This window comes from Salvelinus namaycush, chromosome 15 (genome assembly GCF_016432855.1).
Source record: "Salvelinus namaycush isolate Seneca chromosome 15, SaNama_1.0, whole genome shotgun sequence".
In the NCBI taxonomy this organism is placed as follows: Eukaryota; Metazoa; Chordata; class Actinopteri; order Salmoniformes; family Salmonidae; genus Salvelinus; species Salvelinus namaycush.
In genome coordinates this window covers 2,256,738-2,275,731 of record NC_052321.1, presented here as the reverse complement: position 1 = coordinate 2,275,731, position 18,994 = coordinate 2,256,738, and the positions used below count along the sequence as shown (strand labels likewise).

Here is an 18,994-nt window from a genome sequence, read left to right as displayed (position 1 = left end):
GGCATGTTAACTAGCCACTTTGGTATAAGTAAGGTCTGTTGTAGCCTGGTCGTTGTCATGTAAGACAGCACAAACATGTATGCGATCAGGTTAGACCCCCTGGTCCTGCCCCACCCTGGTCCTGCCCCGGCCTGGTCCTGCCCCACCCTGGTCCTGCCCCACCCTGGTCCTGCCCCACCCTCCCTCACCCTGCCTCACCCCTCCTCTTACCTCTCATCATCACTGTGTTCTCTGTGTGAGCCCTTGATACGACCTTTCTTCCTGGAGCCTCTCTTCTCTTCCTCCTCATCCAACCGGCCCCAACCTTTACACCCCTCTCCTCCTGGAGTCACTGGAAAAACACGGAACAAGACTCCATTTTAGAAGTTCACATTTACAAAAAATACGGAACAAGACTCCATTTTAGAAGTTCACATTTACAAAAAACACGGAACAAGACTCCATTTTAGAAGTTCACATTTACAAAAAACACGGAACAAGACTCCATTTTAGAAGTTCACATTTACAAAAAACACGGAACAAGACTCCATTTTAGAAGTTCACATTTACAAAAAACACAGAACAAGACTCCAGTTTAGAAGTTCACATTTACAAAAAACGACTTGGTGCTCCCTATCCCTATCTTGGTGCTCCCTATCTTTCCCAGGACGCTCTTGAAAAATAGATTTTAAATCTCAATGAGCCCTTCCTGGTTAAATAAAGGTTTTAATAAAAATAATTTAAAAAAATACCGAACATGTGCTGAACTGTAAATATGGTCAATGGTCAACCCAAACCTAAGAGGATATACAGTATCAGCTGATTGTAAGTCACTCTGGATAAGACCATCTGCTAAATAAATAAAAAAAGGTAAAATGTAATGTATATAGTGTTTACGTTGTATGGCTCTGAGGCGTGGTAGTAACGGGGCCTGGGGACTGGTGGGAGGGCTGGAGAGACTGCCCAGTAAACTCCGGCATCGGTCGTGAGAGGGAGAGGCCTGCACGGTGATCTTGTGTTGGAAATCTGGAGACAGAAGAGCACAAACAAATCAAACAAGGTCCATATATACTGTGATTTAGAACTAAAACAATTCATGTAAATCACTGGCTTCATACAGCCTTCATACAGGCTTCATACAGCCTTCATACAGGCTACATACAGGCTTCATACAGGCTACATACAGCCTTCATACAGGCTACATACAGCCTTCATACAGGCTACATACAGCCTTCATACAGGCTTCATACAGCCTTCATACAGGCTACATACAGCCTTCATACAGGCTACATACAGCCTTCATACAGGCTACATACAGCCTTCATACAGGCTACATACAGGCTTCATACAGGCTACATACAGGCTTCATACAGGCTACATACAGGCTTCATACAGGCTACATACAGCCTTCATACAGGCTACATACAGCCTTCATACAGGCTACATACAGCCTTCATACAGGCTACATACAGGCTTCATACAGGTTACATACAGCCTTCATACAGGCTACATACAGCCTTCATACAGGCTTCATACAGGCTACATACAGGCTACATACAGCCTTCATACAGGCTACATACAGCCTTCATACAGGCTACATACAGGCTTCATACAGGCTACATACAGGCTTCATACAGGCTACATACAGCCTTCATACAGGCTACATACAGCCTTCATACAGGCTTCATACAGGCTACATACAGCCTTCATACAGGCTTCATACAGGCTACATACAGGCTTCATACAGGCTACATACAGCCTTCATACAGGCTACATACAGCCTTCATACAGGCTACATACAGGCTTCATACAGGCTACATACAGGCTTCATACAGGCTACATACAGGCTTCATACAGGCTACATACAGGCTTCATACAGGCTACATACAGGCTTCATACAGGCTACATACAACCTTCATACAGGCTACATACAGGCTTCATACAGGCTACATACAGCCTTCATACAGGCTACATACAACCTTCATACAGGCTACATACAGGCTTCATACAGGCTACATACAGCCTTCATACAGGCTACATACAACCTTCATACAGGCTACATACACAATGTGGAGCTATATACAGGGAGTACCAGTACCAGATCAATGTGGAGCTATATACAGGAAGTACCAGATCAATGTGGAGCTATATACAGGGAGTACCAGATCAATGTGGAGCTATATACAGGGAGTACCAGATCAATGTGGAGCTATATACAGGGAGTACCAGTACCAGATCAATGTGGAGCTATATACAGGAAGTACCAGATCAATGTGGAGCTATATACACGGAGTACCAGATCAATGTGGAGCTATATACAGGAAGTACCAGTACCAGATCAATGTGGAGCTATATACAGGGAGTACCAGATCAATGTTGAGCTATATACAGGGAGTACCAGATCAATGTGGAGCTATATACAGGGAGTACCAGATCAATGTGGAGCTATATACAGGAAGTACCAGTACCAGATCAATGTGGAGCTATATACAGGAAGTACCAGTACCAGGTCAATGTGGAGCTATATACAGGGAGTACCAGTACCAGGTCAATGTGGAGCTATATACAGGAAGTACCAGATCAATGTGGAGCTATATACAGGAAGTACCAGATCAATGTGGAGCTATATACAGGGAGTACCAATACCAGATCAATGTGGAGCTATATACAGGAAGTACCAGATCAATGTGGAGCTATATACAGGGAGTACCAGTACCAGATCAATGTGGAGCTATATACAGGAAGTACCAGATCAATGTGGAGCTATATACAGGGAGTACCAGATCAATGTGGAGCTATATACAGGGAGTACCAGATCAATGTGGAGCTATATACAGGGAGTACCAGTACCAGATCAATGTGGAGCTATATACAGGAAGTACCAGATCAATGTGGAGCTATATACACGGAGTACCAGATCAATGTGGAGCTATATACAGGAAGTACCAGTACCAGATCAATGTGGAGCTATATACAGGGAGTACCAGATCAATGTTGAGCTATATACAGGGAGTACCAGATCAATGTGGAGCTATATACAGGGAGTACCAGATCAATGTGGAGCTATATACAGGAAGTACCAGTACCAGATCAATGTGGAGCTATATACAGGAAGTACCAGTACCAGGTCAATGTGGAGCTATATACAGGGAGTACCAGTACCAGGTCAATGTGGAGCTATATACAGGAAGTACCAGATCAATGTGGAGCTATATACAGGAAGTACCAGATCAATGTGGAGCTATATACAGGGAGTACCAATACCAGATCAATGTGGAGCTATATACAGGGAGTACCAGATCAATGTGGAGCTATATACAGGGAGTACCAGTACCAGATCAATGTGGAGCTATATACAGGAAGTACCAGATCAATGTGGAGCTATATACAGGGAGTACCAATACCAGATCAATGTGGAGCTATATACAGGGAGTTACAGTACCAGATCAATGTGGAGCTTTAAACAGGGAGTACCAATACCAGATCAATGTGGAGCTATATACAGGGAGTACCAGATCAATGTGGAGCTATATACAGGAAGTACCAGATCAATGTGGAGCTATATACAGGGAGTTACAGTACCAGATCAATGTGGAGCTATAAACAGGGAGTACCAGTACCAGATCGATGTGGAGCTATATACAGGGAGTACCAGATCAATGTGGAGCTATATACAGGAAGTACCAGATCAATGTGGAGCTATATACAGGGAGTACCAGTACCAGATCAATGTGGAGCTATATACAGGGAGTACCAATACCAGATCAATGTGAAGCTATATACAGGGAGTACCAGTACCAGATCAATGTGGGGCTATATACAGGGAGTACCTGTACCAGATCAATTTGGATTGTAGGGATGGTGCCAGGTTTCCTCCAGATATAATGCTTGGCATTCAGGCCAAAGAGTTCAGTCTTGGTTTCATCAGACCAGAGAATCTTGTTTCTCATGGTCTGAGTCTTTTAGGTGCCTTTTTGCAAACTCCAAGCGGGCTGTCATGTGCCTTTTACTGAGGAGTGGTTTCCGTCTGGCCACTCTACCATAAAGGACTGATTGGTGGAGTGCTGCAGAGATGGTTGTCCTTCTAGAAGGTTCTCCCATCTTCACAGAGGAACTCTGGAGCTCTGTCAGAGTGACCATCGGGTTCTTGGTCACCTCCCTGACCAAGGCCCTTCTCCCCGATTGCTCAGTTTGGCCGGGCGACCAGCTCTAGGAAGAGTCTTGGTGGTTCCAAACTTCTTCCATTTAAGAATGATGGAGGCCACTGTGTTCTTGGGGACCTTCAATGCTACAGACAGTTGTTTGGTACCCTTCCCTAGATCTGTGCCTCGACTCAGTCCTGTCTCTGAGCTCTATGGACAATTCCTTCAACCTCATGGCTTGGTTTTTGCTCTGACATTCACTGTCAACTGTGGGACCTTTATATAGACAGGTGTGTGCCTTTCCAAATCATGTCCAATCAAATGAATTTCCCACAGGTGGACTCCAATCAAGTTGTAGAAACTTCTCAAGGATGATCAATGGAAACAGGATGCACCTGAACTTAATTTCAAGTCTCATAGCAAAGGGTCTGAGTACTTATGTAAATAAGCTATTTCTGTTTTTATAATCAATACAATTGCAAATTAAAACTGTTTTTGCTTTGTCATTATGGGATATTGTGTGTAGATGGGTGAGAAAAAAATGCTTAAATCAATTTTAGAATAAGGCTGTAACAACAAAATGTCAAGGCTGGTTGTGTGTGTGTGTGTGTGTGTTGTGTGTGTGTGTGTGGCGTCGGTATGGTTGTGTGTGTGTGTGTGTGTGTGTGTGGCGTCGGTATGGTTGTGTGTGTGTGTGTGTGTGTGTGGCGTCGGTATGGTTGTGTGTGTTGTGTGTGTGTGTGGCGTCGGTATGATTGTGTGTGTGTGTGTGTGTGTGTGTGGCGTCGGTATGGTTGTGTGTTATGTGTTTGTGTGTGGCGTCGGTATGGTTGTGTGTGTGTGTGTGTGTGTGTGTGTGTGTGTGTGGCGTATGTAGTGTATGGGTTTGTGTGAGTGTGTATATATAGTGTTGTGAGTGTGTATATATAGTGTGTGAGTGTGTATATATAGTATTGTGAGTGTGTATATATAGTATTGTGAGTGTGTATATATAGTATTGCAAGTGTGTATATATAGTATTGCGAGTGTGTATATATAGTGCTGTGAGTGTGTATATATAGTATTGTGAGTGTGTATATATAGTATTGTGAGTGTGTATATATAGTATTGTGAGTGTGTATATATAGTATTGTGAGTGTGTATATATAGTGTTGTGAGTGTGTATATATAGTATTGTGAGTGTGTGTATATATAGTATTGTGAGTGTGTATATATAGTATTGTGAGTGTGCATATATAGTATTGTGAGTGTGTATATATAGTGTGTGAGTGTGTATATATAGTGTGTGAGTGTGTATATATAGTGTGTGAGTGTGTATATATAGTATTGTGAGTGTGTATATATAGTATTGTGAGTGTGTATATATAGTGTTGTGAGTGTGTATATATAGTGTGTGAGTGTGTATATATAGTATTGTGAGTGTGTATATATAGTATTGTGAGTGTGTATATATAGTATTGCGAGTGTGTATATATAGTATTGCGAGTGTGTATATATAGTGCTGTGAGTGTGTATATATAGTATTGTGAGTGTGTATATATAGTATTGTGAGTGTGTATATATAGTATTGTGAGTGTGTATATATAGTATTGTGAGTGTGTATATATAGTGTTGTGAGTGTGTATATATAGTATTGTGAGTGTGTATATATAGTATTGTGAGTGTGTATATATAGTATTGTGAGTGTGTATATATAGTATTGTGAGTGTGCATATATAGTATTGTGAGTGTGCATATATAGTATTGTGAGTGTGTATATATAGTGTGTGAGTGTGTATATATAGTGTGTGAGTGTGTATATATAGTGTGTGAGTGTGTATATATAGTATTGTGAGTGTGTATATATAGTATTGTGAGTGTGTATATATAGTGTTGTGAGTGTGTATATATAGTGTGTGAGTGTGTATATATAGTATTGTGAGTGTGTATATATAGTATTGTGAGTGTGTATATATAGTATTGCGAGTGTGTATATATAGTATTGCGAGTGTGTATATATAGTGCTGTGAGTGTGTATATATAGTATTGTGAGTGTGTATATATAGTATTGTGAGTGTGTATATATAGTATTGTGAGTGTGTATATATAGTATTGTGAGTGTGTATATATAGTGTTGTGAGTGTGTATATATAGTATTGTGAGTGTGTATATATAGTATTGTGAGTGTGTATATATAGTATTGTGAGTGTGTATATATAGTATTGTGAGTGTGTATATATAGTATTGTGAGTGTGTATATATAGTGTGTGAGTGTGTATATATAGTGTTGTGAGTGTGTATATATAGTGTTGTGAGTGTGTATATATAGTGTTGTGAGTGTGTATATATAGTATTGTGAGTGTGTATATATAGTATTGTGAGTGTGTATATATAGTATTGTGAGTGTGTATATATAGTATTGTGAGTGTGTATACATAGTGTTGTGAGTGTGTATATATAGTATTGTGAGTGTGTATATATAGTATTGTGAGTGTGTATATATAGTATTGTGAGTGTGTATAAATATTATTGTGAGTGTGTATATATAGTGTTGTGAGTGTGTATATATAGTATTGTGAGTGTGTATATATAGTATTGTGAGTGTGTATATATAGTGTTGTGAGTGTGTATATATAGTATTGTGAGTGTGTATATATAGTATTGTGAGTGTGTATATATAGTGTTGTGAATGTGTATATATAGTATTGTGAGTGTGTATATATAGTATTGTGAGTGTGTATATATAGTATTGTGAGTGTGTATATATAGTATTGTGAGTGTGTATATATAGTGTGTGAGTGTGTATATATAGTGTTGTGAGTGTGTATATATAGTATTGTGAGTGTGTATATATAGTATTGTGAGTGTGTATATATAGTGTTGTGAGTGTGTATATATAGTATTGTGAGTGTGTATATATAGTATTGTGAGTGTGTATATATAGTATTGTGAGTGTGTATATATAGTATTGTGAGTGTGTATATTGTTGTGAGTGTGTATATATAGTATTGTGAGTGTGTATATATAGTGTTGTGAGTGTGTATATATAGTATTGTGAGTGTGTATATATAGTGTTGTGAGTGTGTATATATAGTGTGTGAGTGTGTATATATAGTATTGTGAGTGTGTGTATATATAGTGTTGTGAGTGTGTATATATAGTATTGTGAGTGTGTATATATAGTGTTGTGAGTGTGTATATATAGTATTGTGAGTGTGTATATATAGTATTGTGAGTGTGTATATATAGTATTGTGAGTGTGTATATATAGTGTTGTGAGTGTGTATATATAGTATTGTGAGTGTGTATATATAGTATTGTGAGTGTGTATATATAGTATTGTGAGTGTGTATATATAGTATTGTGAGTGTGTATATATAGTGCTGTGAGTGTGTATATATAGTGTGTGAGTGTGTATATATAGTGTTGTGAGTGTGTATATATAGTATTGTGAGTGTGTATATATAGTGTTGTGAGTGTGTATATATGGTATTGTGAGTGTGTATATATAGTATTGTGAGTGTGTATATATAGTATTGTGAGTGTGTATATATAGTATTGTGAGTGTGTATATATAGTATTGTGAGTGTGTATATATAGTGTTGTGAGTGTGTATATATAGTGTTGTGAGTGTGTATATATAGTATTGTGAGTGTGTATATATAGTATTGTGAGTGTGTATATATAGTATTGTGAGTGTGTATATATAGTATTGTGAGTGTGTATATATAGTATTGTGAGTGTGTATATATAGTATTGTGAGTGTGTATATATAGTGTGAGTGTGTATATATAGTGTTGTGAGTGTGTATATATAGTATTGTGAGTGTGTATATATAGTATTGTGAGTGTGTATATATAGTATTGTGAGTGTGTATATATAGTATTGTGAGTGTGTATATATAGTGTGTGAGTGTGTATATATAGTGTTGTGAGTGTGTATATATAGTATTGTGAGTGTGTATATATAGTATTGTGAGTGTGTATATATAGTATTGTGAGTGTGTATATATAGTGTTGTGAGTGTGTATATATAGTATTGTGAGTGTGTATATATAGTGTTGTGAGTGTGTATATATAGTATTGTGAGTGTGTATATATAGTGTTGTGAGTGTGTATATATAGTGTTGTGAGTGTGTATATATAGTATTGTGAGTGTGTATATATAGTGTTGTGAGTGTGTATATATAGTGTGTGAGTGTGTATATATAGTATTGTGAGTGTGTATATATAGTGTGTGAGTGTGTATATATAGTGTGTGAGTGTGTATATATAGTGTGTGAGTGTGTATATATAGTATTGTGAGTGTGTATATATAGTATTGTGAGTGTGTATATATAGTATTGTGAGTGTGTATATATAGTGTTGTGAGTGTGTATATATAGTATTGTGAGTGTGTATATATAGTATTGTGAGTGTGTATATATAGTGTTGTGTGTATATATAGTGTGTGAGTGTGTATATATAGTATTGTGAGTGTGTATATATAGTATTGTGAGTGTGTATATATAGTATTGTGAGTGTGTATATATAGTATTGTGAGTGTATATATATAGTATTGTGAGTGTGTATATATAGTATTGTGAGTGTGTATATATAGTGTTGTGAGTGTGTATATATAGTATTGTGAGTGTGTATATATAGTATTGTGAGTGTGTATATATAGTGTTGTGAGTGTGTATATATAGTGTTGTGAGTGTGTATATATAGTATTGTGAGTGTGTATATATAGTGTTGTGAGTGTGCATAGAGTCAGTGCAGATAGTCCGGGTAACCATTCAATTAACTATTTAACAGTCTTATGGCTATTTAACAGTCTTAAGGCTATTTAACAGTCTTAAGGCTATTTACATTTACATTTAAGTCATTTAGCAGACGCTCTTATCCAGAGCGACTTACAAATTGGTGCATTCACCTTATGATATCCAGTGGAACAACCACTTTACAATAGTGCATCTAAATCTTTTAAGGGGGGGGGGGGGGGGGGTTAGAAGGATTACTTTATCCTATCCTAGGTATTCCTTAAAGAGGTGGGGTTTCAGGTGTCTCCGGAAGGTGGTGATTGACTCCGCTGACCTGGCGTCGTGAGGGAGTTTGTTCCACCATTGGGGTGCCAGAGCAGCGAACAGTTTTGACTGGGCTGAGCGGGAACTGTACTTCCTCAGAGGTAGGGAGGCGAGCAGGCCAGAGGTGGATGAACGCAGTGCCCTTGTTTGGGTGTAGGGCCTGATCAGAGCCTGAAGGTACGGAGGTGCCGTTCCCCTCACAGCTCCGTAGGCAAGCACCATGGTCTTGTAGCGGATGCGAGCTTCAACTGGAAGCCAGTGGAGAGAGCGGAGGAGCGGGGTGACGTGAGAGAACTTGGGAAGGTTGAACACCAGACGGGCTGCGGCGTTCTGGATGAGTTGTAGACTTAACAGTCTTAAGGCTATTTAACAGTCTTATGGCTATTTAACAGTCTTATGGCTATTTAACAGTCTTAAGGCTATTTAACAGTCTTAAGGCTATTTAACAGTCTTAAGGCTATTTAACAGTCTAAGGCTATTTAACAGACTTAAGGCTTGAGGGTCTCTGAGCCTGTTGGTCTGAAAGCCAATGCTCCAGTACCGTTTGCCGGACGGTAGCCGAGTGAACGGTCTATGGCTTGGTTGGCTAAAGTCTTTGGCAATTCTTCGGGCCTTCCTCTGACACCGCCTGGTATAGAGGTTCTGGATGGCAGGGAGTTCGGCCCCAGTGATGTACTGGGCTGTCCGCACCACCCTCTGTAGGGCCTTCCTCTGACACCGCCTGGTATAGAGGTTCTGGATGGAAGGGAGTTCGGCCCCAGTGATGTACTGGGCTGTCCGCACCACCCTCTGTAGGGCCTTCCTCTGACACCGCCTGGTATAGAGGTTCTGGATGGAAGGGAGTTCGGCCCCAGTGATGTACTGGGCTGTCCGCACCACCCTCTGTAGGGCCTTCCTCTGACACCGCCTGGTATAGAGGTTCTGGATGGAAGGGAGTTCGGCCCCAGTGATGTACTGGGCTGTCCGCACCACCCTCTGTAGGGCCTTCCTCTGACACCGCCTGGTATAGAGGTTCTGGATGGAAGGGAGTTCGGCCCCAGTGATGTACTGGGCTGTCCGCACCACCCTCTGTAGGGCCTTCCTCTGACACCGCCTGGTATAGAGGTTCTGGATGGAAGGGAGTTCGGCCCCAGTGATGTACTGGGCTGTCCGCACCACCCTCTGTAGCACCTTCCTCTGACACCGCCTGGTATAGAGGTTCTGGATGGCAGGGAGCTCGGCCCCAGTGATGTACTGGGCTGTCCGCACCACCCTCTGTAGCACCTTGCGGTCAGGGTGGTGCATTTTCCATACCAAGCGGTGATGCAGCCAGTCAAGATACCCTCGCTGGTGCAGCTGTATAATCTTTTGAGGGTCTGAGGGTATATGGCAAATCTTTTCATCTGCCCGAGGGGGAAGAGACGCTGTCGTGTGAATGTGGAGTGGACCGTGTTAAGTACTTGATGTGGACGTCAAGGAATTTGACGCTCTCGACCCGCTCCACTACAGCCCTTTCGATGTTCTCCGCCCACTCTATTTCCTATGTGGAGCTCTGGTCAAAACTAGTGCACTATATGGGGAATAGGGCTCTTGTCTAAAGTAGTGCACTATAATAGGGAATAGGGCTCTGGTCTAAAGTAGTGCACTATATAGGGAATAGGGCTCTGGTCTAAAGTAGTGCACTATATAGGGAATAGGGCCCTGGTCTAAAGTAGTGCACTACATAGGGAATAGGGTGCCATTTGAGCAGACCCAGAGCCAGGATGAAGTGATTTAGGGGGCAATTGAAATCGGTGAGAGGGCACAATAGTTTTTTATTTGGGGGGGGGGGGGGGGTCTTGCATTGGAATTATATTGAATTCTGTTTATATCACGCTGTACCACAATAAACATAAAAGTACAAATGCCGAGACCATCGAGTGCTTTTGACCAAGAGGTGCCGCATCTGCAGTAATTGAGTATTCCAGCCACTCTCTTCCTATGATCCAGTTGCTATTAAATGAATGTTTTTTTTTGGGGGGGGGGGGGGGGGGGACAGAAAACCATGCATCTTGGGTAATAGGATTCTATAGGCTAACCTGGGCTGGCTCCTCTGTTCCAAGATCGTTAGGAACAATCAGAGTTGCAGGAGGGACTGTGGAGCCATTATCCTGACGACACTTGTGGAAGCCTCTTAGCTGGAGCTCGGCAGCATCATCGCTACCGGGCTTGACGGCGGCCTCGTGGTTTCATTTCTGATATACATCGCGGCAGTGGCAGATTAGCTGGTTAAAGCGAAATTGGCGAATAGCCTGTTACAGCTAGCTAAGAGGCTAACTCAACTCTGTAGTGGTGGGACGTGAGGCAGAGTTCAGTGAAGCAGCTTCAACTGTAAACTTGACCCCGTCCTTTATAAATCTAAAAATTACACGCGGAGGTCTTTCACGTTTTTCTACCACAGAGGAGCACTGTTTTTTGTTATGTAAATACAAAGGACTCATACCTAACCGCCCAGGGGCTTTCCATAGCCCCCCAGTGCACTCTGTCCATGGTGCTGACACAGCGCAGCGGAGATACAGACTAACCTGTCACTCAATCATTTGAACTTTGCTGCTATTTTTATATTGGGACATAAAACTAAAAGTGAAGGGGTTTAAGCCTCTCTTTCTCTCTCTCGGATCCTGGCCCTGCATTTGAACTTTTTTGCTATTTTTATATAGGGACATATAACTAACAAAATATAAATATATTACAAAGTAAATATATATATATATAACTAAATAAATATACATATATAACTAAATAAATATAAATATATAACTAAATAAATATACATATATAACTAAATAAATATAAATATATAACTAAATAAATATAAATATATAACTAAATAAATATAAAAATATAACTAAATAAATATAAAAATATAACTAAATAAATATAAATATATAACTAAATAAAAATAAATATATATAACTAAATAAATATAAAAATATAACTAAATAAATATAAAAATATAACTAAATACATATAAATATATAACTAAATAAAAATAAATATATAACTAAATAAAAATAAATATATAACTAAATAAAAATAAATATATAACTAAAACTGAAAGAGTTAAGCCACTCTTTGCCATGGCAACATGCATTCACACACAGAAACAGTCAACTCTTCAATGGGATAGCGCAGAGCCATTGTGGATCCTGTCTCTGCATTTGAGACCCACAGACATCAGCCTGCTGTCCAGTCCTACTGATGAAACACCTACCTGAAGGCAGACTGATTCTGTTCCCATCCTTCAGTTTGAGACGTGAGCGTCTGAACTTGCCCTGCCTGCTCTCCACGCGGGGTTTCTCCTGGTACAGCTGGTGGATGATAACGTTCAGCTCCCTCTCCAGGATATGGATCTCCCTCTCAGCCAGCTCCTGCTCCCTCCTCCTCAGCTCCTCCTCCTGGCTCTTCTGCTGCAGCGCCGCACGACTCAGCTCCTCCTCCCACGACCTCAGCTCCTGGTGACAAGGTTAGAGGTCAGGGGAGATTTAACCATGGTGGGCAGATCTTTTTTTTTTGTGGGGGGTGAGGGGGGGCGATTATAGATTACACTACAGTATATCACTACCCCATATCCATAGCCTGGTTCAACAGCCATTCAAGTTTGCAAGACAGCACAAACAAATCTGCAACCAGGCTAGATTATCACGTGGCCCCATGTTGTATGATGTGGAAACCGCCACGGCAGAGGCCTCTGATCTTTTGAAAGCTAACTAAGAAGCCTATCCCCCTACCTTCTCTTTGACCCTAAGCTGGTCGAACATCTCCTGAATCTCCATCTTCCAGTCGTCCTGCAGGGAGTGGAAGGACTCGACTGGCATCTCGAAGAAACCCGATTCCTCTATAGTTGTCAGCTGATCCAGGATACTGGTGAAGAGAGGTCGCAGGTGGGGGTCTGGACTCCAGCAGTCTGGACGAGAGAAGAAGAAGCAGCAGAAGAAGAAGTTAAAGGTGCCTCCACTTTTTTGGAGGCAGGCCACTCGATTTCGTCTCTGCGTTATATTGGCATCGAACATGTCACCCTCCCTAGGAGATGGGGTGACCTTGATAACTGTTACGGATACAAGTGTTCTGTGTGTATCCTGTGTGTATTTCTTTTCTCTCCTTCTCCCCTACTCACAGGTGACAATAATCATTCCCCAATCAGTCATCAATCAGTCGCTAATCAGAAGACACCTGCTCCTTTTCCCTTACCCAATCACGGTCCCTTTCCCTTGGTTTAAAACCCCTGTCAGTTGTTGTCTCCCCAGCTCAATCTCTTTTGTAAATGCCTTCTGTCTGTAGATCGCTTGTGTGTTTTGCATCTACATGTCACTTTGTCCCCACCTGTGAGTATTGTTTTGGTTATGGTGTTTGAGTGTTTGTTTGATGGTGGGAAAAGGGGGTAACCAGACAAGTCGCCCTTGGGCTACACTACCCGTAGTTAAATATTGTTAAAAACACTAGTTAGAACTGGGCGGACCACCCCCTGTATTTTTGGTTAGTTAGTTAGCTGTTTGTGAAGTAGGCTAGTCTAGTTTAGGGGTGTTTTTGGATTATTCTTTCATTCCTTGGGTCCCGCTCAGCCCCTTTTCCTGCTCCCCCCATTACCGTGTGTTTTTAAATAAACCTTGAGTGTTTGACGGTAGTAATTTAGTTGTCTGTGGTTATTTTTGTTCTCACTGTTACGTTGTCACTATAATAATTTGCATGAGTTGTGTTACGGGTCCCATTACCATCCCCCCTAGATTGTCGGGCCAAAGGGATTCGTAACAATAACTTATTGTTAAAACGAGAGGCTGCCTGGATCTTTAACTTAAAGACTCTTGCTCCCTTCGGTCTCAACGTAGACTTTGATCTGAAGCCATTCTTGTGATTATTGTGACTTTGCCATTGTAATTGTTTGTAAGCTTGTGTAGTCTAAAATGAATCTATGATCGTATGCTATCCATTTGTTTTTTGTATGCTGTTCTTTGTATGCCATTTTAATATTAACCAATGATATTAGGCCACTTTTGGCCATGATTACAGACACCTGTGTGTCTTTTGACACTATATAAACGAGTCAATCTGCAGTGTTTGTGATTATACCCTGATCAAGACAGCTTGGCTGTCGAAACGTTGGATATTACATTTTTGCATCTGTGTGTTTAGATGTACCACAGATAGAACAATGAGACAGATATTTCACTGGATGTGATAAATGTGAAGCATCCTGTTGGCCGTTTCCTCTCACTACCAAATATGGTGGTGAGAGGAAACGCAGTGGGAGAAGGAGATGGATTTTGGCCGACATTTTGCTACTGTTCTCATTGATGACACATTTGATCTCAATATAGTTGTCGGTTTCCAAAACGACAATATTTTACAAACAGAGTGGACTAAATGTTATAGATTTTACCCTTTGCCAAAGTTGCGTTGTTTAAAAGGAGTGTTAGGGCGATTTGAGTTAGGGAACGTCTACTCTTTGAAGTGCACTAACGGAAATATGCAAATACATGCTAGAACGCGCCAATAAGCTCCTGCTAGCTCGTGCTTGGCTCTGCCCACCTCCTTGCCTGTTCTGCCCCACTATGATTCATTTGTTTCCATTGGAAACGACAGGCTGTGGTCTATCTTGGGTTAGTTATTGTCACGCCCTGACCATAGAGAGCCCTTGTTTTCTCTGTGGTGTAGTAGGTCAGGGTGTGACTAGGGGGTATTCTAGTCTATAATTTCTATGTTGTGTTCTAGTTTATATTTTCTATGTTGTGTTCTAGTTTATATTTTCTATGTTGGTGTTTTGTATGATTCCCAATTAGAGGCAGCTGGTAATCGTTGCCTCTAATTGGGGATCATATTTAGGTAGCCATTTCTCCCACTTGTGTTTGTGGAATATTGTTTGTGGTGGTGCTTGTGTCATGTTTCGGTTGAAGAAGTTTCACTTTAAATAAATATGTGGACCTCAACAAACGCCTTGGTCCGTTTCTTACAACAACCGTGACAGTTATAAAAAGTCTTTGGATATAACGTTTAGTTAGTATCTCTCTCTCTATATATAATAAATATACACACTACCGGTCAAAAGTTTTATTTATATATATATGACGGTACTCAATGGATCTACAGAGGACCTCAATGTAAATAAGTTATTTAATTTATTTTTGTACAAATATCTATCTATTATGGATCAGGATGGAGATGGATATAGTTATTTATATACATATCTTATAATCGAATCATCTGTATTATTAAGGTAATGAAGTTTACGTTCTCTCAACAAATAGGTGGCTGTTGGCCTCATTTAAGAATGGCTAACAGAAAGCAGCTCATCTTTACCTTCCATAAGACGGGCGAAGGGCTCTGGGCAGGTGGAAGGGATGGGTAACGACAGCTTATTCATGGCCACTCCATACGCCACAGCGAGACAATCAATGCCCCTGAATGGCACTTCGCCCGTCAGCAGCTCCCACAGGAGAACCCCGTAGCTACAGGGTTGGGAGGAAGAGATCAGGAAAGAGATGGAAGAAGTTATGGAAACAGAAAACTGGGATTTCTGGAAATATTGGGAATTTTGGGAAAGCTACCGGAGTTTTGAAACCTTATGCTTTATAGGTTTATATTAATATTTATATCTTTCTTTTGTCAGTATCAGCAGGAAACAGAATGGCAGAATTCAGAATACAGCTAGAGAATAGGCAGCAGAGATAATAGACGGCAGAGAGAATAGACGGCAGAGAGAATAGACGGCAGAGAGAATAGACGGCAGAGAGAATAGACGGCAGAGAGAATAGACGGCAGCGAGAATAGACGGCAGCGAGAATAGACGGCAGCGAGAATAGACGGCAGCGAGAATAGACGGCAGCGAGAATAGACGGCAGCGAGAATAGACGGCAGCGAGAATAGACGGCAGCGAGAATAGACGGCAGCGAGAATAGACAGCAGAGAGAATAGACAGCAGAATAGACAGCAGAGATAATAAACAGCAGAATAGACAGCAGAATAGACAGCAGAGAGAATAGACAGCAGAATAGACAGCAGAGAGAATAGACAGCAGAATAGACAGCAGAGAGAATAGACAGCAGAGAGAATAGACAGCAGAATAGACAGCAGAGAGAATAGACAGCAGAATAGACAGCAGAGAGAATAGACAGCAGAATAGACAGCAGAGAGAATAGACAGCAGAGATAATAGACAGCAGAAAAGACAGCAGAGATAATAGACAGCAGAGATAATAGACAGCAGAGAGAATAGACAGCAGAATAGACAGCAGAGAGAATAGACAGCAGAATAGACTGCAGAGAGAATAGACAGCAGAGAGAATAGACAGCAGAATAGACAGCAGAGAGAATAGACAGCAGAATAGACAGCAGAGAGAATAGACAGCAGAGAGAATAGACAGCAGAATAGACTGCAGAGAGAATAGACAGCAGAGAGAATAGACAGCAGAATAGACAGCAGAGAGAATAGACAGCAGAGAGAATAGACAGCAGAAAAGACAGCAGAGATAATAGACAGCAGAATAGACAGCAGAGAGAATAGACAGCAGTGAGCAGAAAGCTGATGGACAGAGAGAGTTAACACATTTCTTAAAAATCACAATATCTTGAGCAAAAGCCAAATTGGATTTATACCAAAACATTGTACGACTGATCATATTTACACCCTAGAGACCCTGATAGATAAACCTGTCCACCAAAATAATACCAAAATGGACTGTTCTACAAAGTTATTGAAAGTGGTGTAGGGGGTAAAACATATGACATAATTAAATCAGTGTATACTGGCAATATGTGAAGCATCAAAATTGGCAAGTAAAGAACAGAATTCTTTAACCAGGGGCGGGGCCTTCGCCAGGTTTGCAATCTGAGCCCTGCACTCTTCAATATTTACATCAATGAATTGGCCACTATTCTAGAACAATCCTCAGCCCCTGGTGTTAGTCTCCACAATTCAGAGCTAATTAAATTACCCAGATTTCTGGGAATTAGACCAAAGTTCTCAATTGGTACAAAATATACAATGCCTTCAGAAGGTATTCACACCCCTTTACTTTTTAGTAAATGTTGTTGTGTTACAGCCTGAATTTAAAATGAAATACATTTAGATTTTTTTGGTCACTGCACACAATACCCCACAATTATTATTATTATTTTTTTAATTACAAATGAATTACAAATTAAAAGCTTAAATGTCAGTAAGTATTCAACCCCTTTTGTTATGACAAGCCTAATTAAGTTCAGGAATAAACATTTGCTTAACTTGTCACATAATAATTTGCATGGACTCACTCTGTGTGCAATAATTGTGTTTAACATGATTTTTGAATGACTACCTCATCTCTGTACCCCACACATACAATTATCTGTAAGGTCCCTCAGTTAAGCAGTGAATTTCAAACACAGATTCAACCACAAAGACCAGGGAGGTTTTCCAATGCCTCACAAATAGGGGCACCTATTGGTAGATGGGTAAAAAAAAAAAAGAAGCTGAATATTCCTTTGAGCATGGTGAAATTATTAATTACACTTTGGATGGTGTATCAATACACCCAGTCACTACAAAGATAAAGGCGTCCTTCTGAACTCAGTTGCCGGAGAGGAAGGAAACCGCTCAGGGATTTCACCATTAAGCCAATGGTGAATTTAAAACAGTTACAGAGTTAAATGGCTGTGATAGGATAAAACTGAGGATGGATCAACAACCTTGTAGATACTCCACAAGATTCTCCTACATGTCCAGAGGAAACTACAAACAATGCATGCAGGGCAGAATTAGGCCAAAATCCACTAATAGTACAAACGTAAGTTTTGAAACATCTAAAATACAGTGTCCCCCTCTCATATCATTACCAAGCCCTGCAATGCCAAGGGCTGAGCAAAGAAAAGAGTCCCCTCATCCAGCTGGTCCTGGGGCTGAGTTCACAAACCTGTTCTACTAACACACTGAAGCCTCAGGACCAGAACATCTAATCAATCAGAATAAACCAAATTACAACACAGTCAAAACAAAACTACATTGATTATTGGGAAACACAAGCACAATACAAAATGCAGTGCTGTCTGGCCGTAAATCGACAGTACACCGTGGCTAAATATTTGACCATGGTTACTGATCAAAACCTTAGAAAAACCTTGACAAAGTACAGGCTCAGTGAGCACAGCCTTGCCATTGAGAAGGGTAGACACAGGAAAACCTGGCTCCCTGTAGAGGAAAGGCTGTGCAACCACTGCACCACAGCAGAACTTGAGACAGCTGCATTAAAAAAGTATCAAACAATTAGTGTCATTTCCCAAAATTTGACACCCTTATTGAAGGTTTCAAAGACCTCTCTGATGAGAGTAGGCTACCCGTCCTGTTGGGGGAGGACGCAGAGAGCTGTGGGTTGGCAGCGCACTACATTGCTGCCTGCTCTGAGATGAGAGACAGTGTCTGACAGACCAACCAACCTGCACATGTCCTCCAACAAACAGACCAACCAACCTGCACATTTACTATTCATTATTATTTTTACTGATTACCCTGTTGACAATCTTTATTATTATAATTTTGTTAATATTGTAAATATGAACAATATTGGGGGTGGAGGGGGGGGGGGGGGCATTATGGCACCACAGAGAGACAGGAACAGAGCCATCCCTGTCCACAGCCTCCAACTACCTCCACACCTCCAGCCAGGCAGGTATTTCATCCTAAAACAAGGGCTGGACACAAGCCATCTGGCATGGTCAATGATAAGTCATGAGAGTCTGCTGCAACATAGAAAGCTCTGCTTCTGGCCTGCTTCTGCTGCTATATCGAAAATTACCTTTAAATGCCGCATAGCTGACAAAGCTCAATGGAATTAAATCCTGGC

General features: G+C 40.8%; 1 protein-coding gene across 1 annotated transcript in view; it reads right to left on the bottom strand.

Annotated features, from left to right (window-relative positions):
- The window catches only part of map3k9 (mitogen-activated protein kinase kinase kinase 9), a 70,358-nt gene that overhangs the window by 8,978 nt on the left and 42,386 nt on the right, over nucleotides 1-18,994 (bottom strand). Inside the window, exons 5-9 of the mRNA XM_039008775.1 lie at nucleotides 15,478-15,626; nucleotides 12,915-13,090; nucleotides 12,398-12,638; nucleotides 877-1,005; nucleotides 211-331 (exon numbers count right to left, since the gene is read on the bottom strand). Coding sequence (XP_038864703.1) covers nucleotides 211-331; nucleotides 877-1,005; nucleotides 12,398-12,638; nucleotides 12,915-13,090; nucleotides 15,478-15,626 — 816 coding nt within the window. The remainder of the gene's footprint in view (nucleotides 1-210; nucleotides 332-876; nucleotides 1,006-12,397; nucleotides 12,639-12,914; nucleotides 13,091-15,477; nucleotides 15,627-18,994) is intronic.